This window comes from Cygnus olor, chromosome 6, assembly GCF_009769625.2.
Source record: "Cygnus olor isolate bCygOlo1 chromosome 6, bCygOlo1.pri.v2, whole genome shotgun sequence".
Classification (NCBI taxonomy): domain Eukaryota; kingdom Metazoa; phylum Chordata; class Aves; order Anseriformes; family Anatidae; genus Cygnus; species Cygnus olor.
Genome location: NC_049174.1, coordinates 12,894,624 through 12,902,940, shown reverse-complemented (window position 1 = coordinate 12,902,940; position 8,317 = coordinate 12,894,624). Strand labels below are relative to the sequence as shown.

The window sequence follows — 8,317 nt, the reverse complement described above, 5'->3', positions numbered from 1 at the left end:
CCTTACTTAGGATCCAAGGTCCTTTAACCTGGAGCCTGCTGGCAGAGGTCCACATGGCAGCCACGCAGTGGGGAGCAGCCTTCCCCCAGCTCCTATGTGCCTCCTGGGAGCTCTGTACCCAAAAGTGTCTGACAACAACAGCTCCTAAAAAGCTCTCCTGGGAACTGTTGGGGCTCAGCACCTTCAAAAATCTGGACATTTGTGGCTATCAAATACACCTAACAGATTTAACTGTGAATCCAAACATGCAAAGCCTGATGCAGTCATTGACAGCATTTCCAGAGACCTCCTGGCTCAGAACCGAGAAAAGTATCAGAATTTGCTTAGATTTGGAAGACTTTCACCAGTGGATTAGTAAGAAAACTAGCACTCTTTCAAAACTTGTCCTACACGTGGTGCAGTAACAGCAGAAGGCAAATTAAAAAGGACGAGTAATTTTTTTGTAGTGTTTATTGACAGTTGCCTTTATACAGAAGGGACTGGTGCTCTGATGGTGTCACAAGTGAACCCAAATAAACCCTGCTCAAGTGTCAACAGGCAATTCAAGTTATGGAATTTAAATTATAAATTTATTACATATCAATAATAAATTAAGACTATTGCCTAGTAGTTGCAGATAATTTAAGAAAATCCTTGTCAAAAGTAAAAAACAAACACCCCCCCCAAAAAAAAAATGCTCAAAAAAACAAAACCAAAAAAATAACACAAAACAAATACAAGAACAATGGCACGCACATAAGTTAACAGACAGAGTAGCACACGCACATACTAGTTTCCAAAAAACTCAGGGTGCGCTACTAATACTAAAATCCATTGCAAGTGCTGCAGGCGAGCTGCTGCTCTGCTTGGAAGGGAAGCCTGGGCTGCCAGGGACAGCGCCAGACCCCGTGCTCTGCTGATCACACCCGGCTTACCCCAGGCTCAAACTGCCTCGACTCAACTAATGTTGATTTGGAAGCTGCCTTTATCACTTCAAGCCCTTCCAACACCCATTTTGCTCATGAATTCTTACTTCCGACAAGTACAGAAGGGACTGGTGTAAGTCAACCTGGTATCACAGGTATCAGTGCCACTCAAAATCAGTCTGAAAACACTTCAGTTAAAGCAAGATTGACTTTGTTGACAAGTACGTAAGCAAAACTGAAACAAATCCTTTTTCCACCAAAACAGCACTAACTACTCAAGGATTTACATTGGTTTAATGCACAGATTGGATACAAATAAGTAATTGAGCCACTGACAGTTGTGTATGTAGACAGAGCCTACTACACTTTGGTCCTAGGCAGTTAATTGCCTTCCAGGCCTGAACTTCTCCAATGCTGCCCACAAGTGGCATCTCTAATTTAGATCAATGCCCTAGGGGATCCGGAGGAAACTTGCATTTTAAGAAAAGACCCAAGGGAGTGTGTGCACACCAGGGCTTTCAAGTAAAGGACTTTGCACATTATTTATTGTCCAGGCTGTCTGCTCACTACACTATTAAAGTGCAGTGAAAGCTCTGCTGTTGTCATATAGGGTTCCTGCTACTTGGAGTCAAAAATGGACTTAAAAGATTCCAGTCAGCATGGACATGTGCCCAAAACTGACAGACGCAGGAAGGGTTAGCTGCAGACGTTAGCAAATAATGCTAAAAATTAAGCAGGCTAACCCTCTCTAATGTAATGTTGACCAAACCCCAGTGGGTTAGCCTTCAGGGAACCAGGCTGTGTTAAAATTAAATTTTGAGGAAAAGCCTTCACTGCCACAGCCCTGGATCCAGCTTTACTGTGTGGGACTCCCTCACCACGTGGCACAGGCTGGCCACTGGTTCCAGGAGGAGCTGGACATGACCTGATCCTGCTTTAATGTCCAGTGCTTGCCATTGTTACAGATCCACAGCTTCTGAAGCTCTCACTTAAGAGCAACCTCATTCCTGTCTGAAAAGAAGCTCAGTTAGTCTCCAAAACATAGGTAATAAAAAACAATGCTGTCTCCATGCAATCCTTTCTCATATTTCCCTTTCAAAGCACAGATCGTAAACAAATTTTATGGTCATCACTCCTGGCAAGATGGAAACTGCCATGAGCAAGGGTTTAGAGCTCCAATGCCAAACACGTTGCAGCATGGCAGAGCATTCCTGACAAAATTCTTCATTTTTGAAAATTTAAGGCACCAAATTAAGCAAAAGTGAGGGATTTCCATGCACCTTGGCATCTTCAGAGCTGGTATATGCAGCCTATAGAGCCCACTTCATGGGGACAGAACAAGCAAACTGATTTACTAAGCTGCTCCTGCAAAAGAGCATGTGCAGCCACAGGAGAGTTTCAGTTTGAGCCTACAAGTTAGTCAAACAGCAGATTCAATCAGGAAATCCAAAACAGGAAGATAGACACTAATATACAGTACTGTAAGGCACTCCTACTGGGAAGGGAAAATTGGAAGGCAAATTATGGAGAGAATGATCAGACTCAACTGGTTCAAAAGCAACACGATCAGCTATGAAGCTCAAAGCCTAGCTGTAGGCTCAGCACTGTGAGCCAAGACAGGGACAGAGAGAGCGAGAAAAGAGAGAGGACTGGCTTGCAGCTGAGCAACAGAAAACAAGAGATAAGATTATGATGATTACTCAATTACATTTCTTTTACACAGATCAACAGTCGGCTGCAATCCAGACCATGACCTTGGAAAGCCCAGGAAACTCGATGGCTTCTGTTGCCACAGGGAAAAAGCAAAATACAACTGGGCAGCTTCCCCATTTCATTGTAATCAGACATCCTCTTTTTTGTTGTTGCTTTTTGTTTTTTTAAAGCCTTTCAGGACATTATCATCCACCCATTACAATGCACACAGTATCCCTGTACTAATTATTAAGAGAAGTCTTGACAAGAGCAGCTCTTGAGGTACCCTGATGATTCACTCCTAGCAGGGCTATCACGGTATTGTGAAGAATTCTTCACCAAAAAGTGTTTTCTCACTTATTTAAGAAACCTTCACAACTGCCAGTTCCTATCAACCCTGCAATGAGCTCCTATGTGCATGTTGGTACGTGCCAACCCGGACGTTGCATCACACCACAAGACCATTTTTCACCACCTAAGAAAGACGAAGAAAAGAGAGAGAAAGATTTCTGCATAAGAGATCCAAATTTCTCTTTCTGTAGGTTGATAATATCAAAAAGCTGCATTTTGCATCCCCTAGGTAGGTCCTCATCTACATAAAAGAAAAGCTAGAGGGTTTGGGTACAGAGGAAAAGAAGAATTGAATTAGTTTATCTACAGTGTCCTGGGTTAAATAATCTCAGACTAACTAAACTGAGAAGATTCTAAGTAGTTGTAAAGTCAGGCTACAGTCCCTTGCAGTGAAGCACCCTATTTCTATAGTGATTATAAGTTCTGTACAAGCAAGTAAGAGCAGTAACTGAACCTACAGATCTATTCCTCCTCCATAAGTAAAGAAAGCACCTTCTTTGTGAAGGAGACAAACAGCGCATTTTATTTTTGATTCACAACGAAACATTATTGTTCAAACTTACTTCATATTTATATCATGTGTGGGTAGGATGGGACTAGAAGTACTAATACACAAATTCTACCGGGGGGGGGGGGGGGGCGGGCAGGGAGGAGAGATGTGCGCAATCTGGAAAGACCCCAGGTACTTTTCCAGCTGGTGCCCACCCAGCCATCTGCAGAGCAGAGCATGTGCAGGCTACAGGCTGCAGAATGGGAAAACAGTAGCTCTGTGGACCAGTGTGCAGCACTATGTTAGCACAGCAGAGACAACCACACAAGGGGACAGTGCTGTCCAAAACCCAAACCATCTCCAGAAGTATGAGCTGTGTCTCCTACTAGCAGCTGGCTCTTGCATGAAAACCATCCTTTTAGAGTTGGGTCTTTTGAGAGTTAGTAACATGAGCAGTAGTTTCTGTTTATTCTTCTATCTTGCAGTGCTAAAAAATGATCAGGGCTCGTTCCTTCCGCACCCACAATTCCTGACGGCAGGACTGGACCTTGAATTATGTTTTTGAAAGGCAGAGATAGAAGACTGCATCCTACCCATCCATATGGAATAACTTTTTTTGGACAGGAGCTAGGCATCCCTGAGAGGAAAACATCTTCCACATTACAGCCAGCTCCTGTAGCTACAAGAAGAAGCTATATTACTTTTTCAAGGTGGAAAAATCACATCTGATTTAGGAACTGGCTTACTTACAGCTACACTGGATTAAAAAAAAAAAAAGAAAAAAAAAGAATCTGATCTGTATTGTACATTATCCCTTCACAAAAAGCTTTGGATGCTGCCAGCATATTGTAAAAACATGCTTTTGCTCTTTGCCTTTAGCAATGGCAGTGGTTTCAGACCCACCACTAATTCCAACAGGTTTGTTGACAACATATTCTTTTTTTCCTGTAAATCTCAGTTAACAAAGAAACTCTGTTCTGTAATACCTGCACAAATCTAGAGTAACTCCAAACTTGTCTGTTGTTCCAGAATTTAACTAGAATATCTAACTACCCACATCACTGGCATTTTGGAGATCAGGGCATCTGACAAAGTTACCAATACCTCGCAACACCCGAACCTTGATTTCTTGATGCCACAGGGTACTCAACAGTACACACAAGCACCTCTCTCTAAACTGGGCTGGATGTGAACTAATGCCATAAAATATCTTAAATTCAAAAGCATTATGATATGGAAAATGTCACTTCTTTCTTCTTTCATGACCCACCATTATGTCTAGAGCTAATTCAAAATAGTACCTGCCAGATTCTGACAGTTTCAGAGCTACTGGCTTTGCCACAGGGCTGGTTGTAGTGACACATGCTGAAAAATATGGGAGTGTACTGTTTATTCTGCTAGTACCACTGCAGTTCCTGTTTGCATGACTAATTCCACAAGACTTCCCCTGTGTTTGCATATGTGAACGTGCAGGGAGTTCTTTGCATGGGAATGGACTTTAAAGGAACATTATATCCTTAAGGATGATAGCTGAAACCAACTCATTTCATATGGAGAACAGTGAGCTGAATGAAACAAAGATGCCTCTGTGTAGGGGAAATACTAATTTTAGTGACAAAGGTGCATGATTCACCAAGTTCATTAAATATGGGAATCCCTATACTACTTTGCCAAGAACATGGAAAACCCCCTACTTTCTTCCAAAGAATCCCAATGGGAGGAGGACTTCTGGAAAAGAAAGGCACTGGTTGTCTAATGAATACAGATATAAACATGCTTCTATATATATACACATAAAGTTGCGCTCAAATTTGGGAAAGCTCAGATTCAGCTACTTTCTTCAACTGGAGGCTGGAAAAGGCAACCATTTGTACTCCAATACAAGTCCATTGTGTAACTTTCTGCACTTTAATGCAAGCATGATGTACCCCGTTCTTTTATTTAAAATACTTAGCAATTAGTGAGCTGCTTCAATGATCAAGACTGCTTTCTGCCTTGAATATAATAACAGCCTGCATATTATATAGAAAGCAAAGATCAGTAGTCTGCATTTTAACAAACCTACATGAGAGAAGGAAAATGCACATGCGACTGGCTTTTTTCTTCTGAAATCATATTTGCTTGCTGTATATATATATGTGTATATAAATATGAATGTATTCATATGCATCTAATACACATATTACTGCAGGGTCTGGAGAAAAAGTTAAAAATGTGGACTGGAGCGAGGAGGATCCCTAAGTGTTCACTGAAGGTGAAAACACAATGAACTGAACACTGTTAGTGATGACACACATCTCTCCAGTCAAATCTTTCACAATATATGTAATTTACGATGTTTAGTACTTCCCTATGTTCCAGGTTTGCAAGGCAGAACCATACCTTGAGAAGTTCGCTCTCCACCACATGAATCACCAGAGATGTATAGAATCCTCTAGTGCTCCCAGAGAACTCAGGACACAAATTGCACATGAACACAGCAAACTAATGTTTCACAATTTTGAGGGTATTTTCTAGCAAAATTGGGCAAGTTCACTTTCCCAACTATTGGTCTACCAGGATCAGGTTAGAAAAACATGTAAAGTAAACTTCACACGACAAAAACAAAACCAATGTAGACAGTTGAAATGTCTTCAAGCCTAGCAGGAGATTTGAAAGTCACATTACTGGAGTTGAGGATGTGGCCCCACATAGATCAAGAATAAGTAGCGTAAAGCAGAATGGACTTTAGTGACAGAGCTTGACAGATATACCCAGCCTGAATAAGAACAGCAGCAAGTACCCTGCTTATCTGCTTATGTAATATTCCACTGGGGTGGTTATAAATAAGCACAGCTAAAGGAATTATTCTGCATCTTATGCTCGCAAACATCCTGAATAAGGTTTGATGGGAGATACTTTCCTTTCCTTGGGGAGGAGTGACATGTAAATGTGCTGATCCTTTAGAAATAGCTCTCTGGAAACATGAGGAAATGGAAACATGTCCATGTCAAAAGTAGCAGGTAGGCTTAATATCATTTCTGCCTTATGAGGTTCTGTGAAACAAACACCTTACCAGAACCTCTGCCAAGGCTAATAATAAATAATACACATAAATAAGTATATGATTCGTCAATTCTAAATGAACAACATCAAAAATAATGTGTTCATGGCAGCAAATATTTTCTGTCTTGAGGAAAAGTCTTCTCCAGAGGTGGAAAAGAAAAAGTTGGGTGCTCAATTAGCTAGACCTGAAGCATTTCAAGTAAACCACATTTTGTATAAGAGCTAGCGGCTGGACTTCAATGCAAAATGCAGTTGAGCCGTTGATATTTCAAAGCCAACAAGGCTTTATGGCCACTTTGGCAGCTGCTATTCACAGATGAAGAAGATCAGATATTATTTTGCAAAAAGATTTCTGCCTGGCTAAGCTGAGAGGTTGCTTGACCTGGCAGCTGGGGAAGAGGCTCTCTTCAGGCTGGCCACTGCCTTAAGGAACTCATGTGTTCTGATACGACAACTCAAACATGTTGCAAGACTCTTCGAAGTTTTCATCCATATTCAGTCGCCTCCAGAAGGATTTCTGCTTCTTCTGCAATTCTTTACGCACGCACCTGGGGCATGGTACGGCCTTCACTTTGCATTCAGAGTGGAAGACAGCACCACAGCTTTCACACCTGCAAACACAAATTAGCGTCAAAATTGAATGACAAAATTGGACCAGAGCATGCAATGGACTTCACATGGATTGTGGACAGTAGACAATCCTTCAAACAGTTCTGGTAGCTCAAAGTGCTACATTTCAAAAGAGTAGAATATCAAAAGGCAGTGGCTTGTCCACGCCTCTGCTGGTGTAAAGCTACTCAGGACTAGCAAAATTTTGCATCCTTATGCACTTGCTGAGAATCTATCACAATGCTTCTGCTTCAAAGACAGACATTGTTACAAGGATTAATAGTTATGTCTTCTTACTAATTAGCTTTCAGGTCTATCACAGAATAGACATAATTTTTGTTTTATGAAAGACAAGTTTGCTACTTTGATCTGTAAATGAAGAATAATGGCATTCATTCCCATCAAGATATATTTCAGCATTTGGAACAGTCAAGATACGACAGTTTGGGCAATGAACTTCCAGTGCTGCGGTCAGCTGTTCTGGAAAGAGTAAAGCAGGAAAGCCCATTTCAAAAGCAGGAAAATAAGTAATTCCACAAAGTAAAAATAAAACACAGAATGGTAGACAGACATTCTGTCCATGGCCTGTGAAAGACCAGGCTAGATGGTGATGGATGTAATGTCACAGTAGATCAAGCATCCAATTCTAGATGGCTGTGGAGCAGTGAAACATCTGGTTATGATGGAGTGGACTAGAGCTGAACATTCAGACATTCTCAGCCTTTCAATACAAATGACTGTATAGCAGACCAGTAAGTCACTGTCTTACTGCAGTTCTGTAACCAAATGGAAAAAAAAAAAAAAAAGGTCAACAGTGTCAGGAATATGAAGTCTTAGATTACAGTTGTGTAATCAAATAATGAAAGCAACAAAAAAACAAACTTCAGGGCAGTTTTTAAGTATAAATGAAGGGTGCTGGTCAGTTGGTGATTTTGTGGGAAGTCTTACAATGCCTCACACTTTCCTTATTTGCAGTTATTGTAGTCCCATGACCACATGAGAATTCTAGCGTCCATTGTTATCCTTACTTTTTGTTTATTTGGGTGTTTTTCCTTTTTCTTTCTTTCTTTCTTTTTTTTGGTTAGAAATAAGGTTACAGTCTTCAAGATTGTGAAGTAAAATTGAAATCATGAAGCAACAAGCCCTAAACCCTGAGAAGCCATAAGGCAAATAAAAGCCACCTTTAAAACAAATTGTAGTATTTGGCATGCAGTCTGGCAACACT

The 8,317-nt window shown here is 41.0% G+C and overlaps 1 protein-coding gene across 1 annotated transcript in view; it reads right to left on the bottom strand.

Annotated features, from left to right (window-relative positions):
- Positions 1 to 445: 445 nt before the first annotated feature.
- The window catches only part of PLEKHM3 (pleckstrin homology domain containing M3), an 80,200-nt gene continuing 72,328 nt past the window's right edge, over positions 446 to 8,317 (bottom strand). The window contains exon 7 of the mRNA XM_040562302.1: positions 446 to 7,094. Coding sequence (XP_040418236.1) covers positions 6,917 to 7,094 — 178 coding nt within the window. The 3' untranslated portion in view covers positions 446 to 6,916. The remainder of the gene's footprint in view (positions 7,095 to 8,317) is intronic.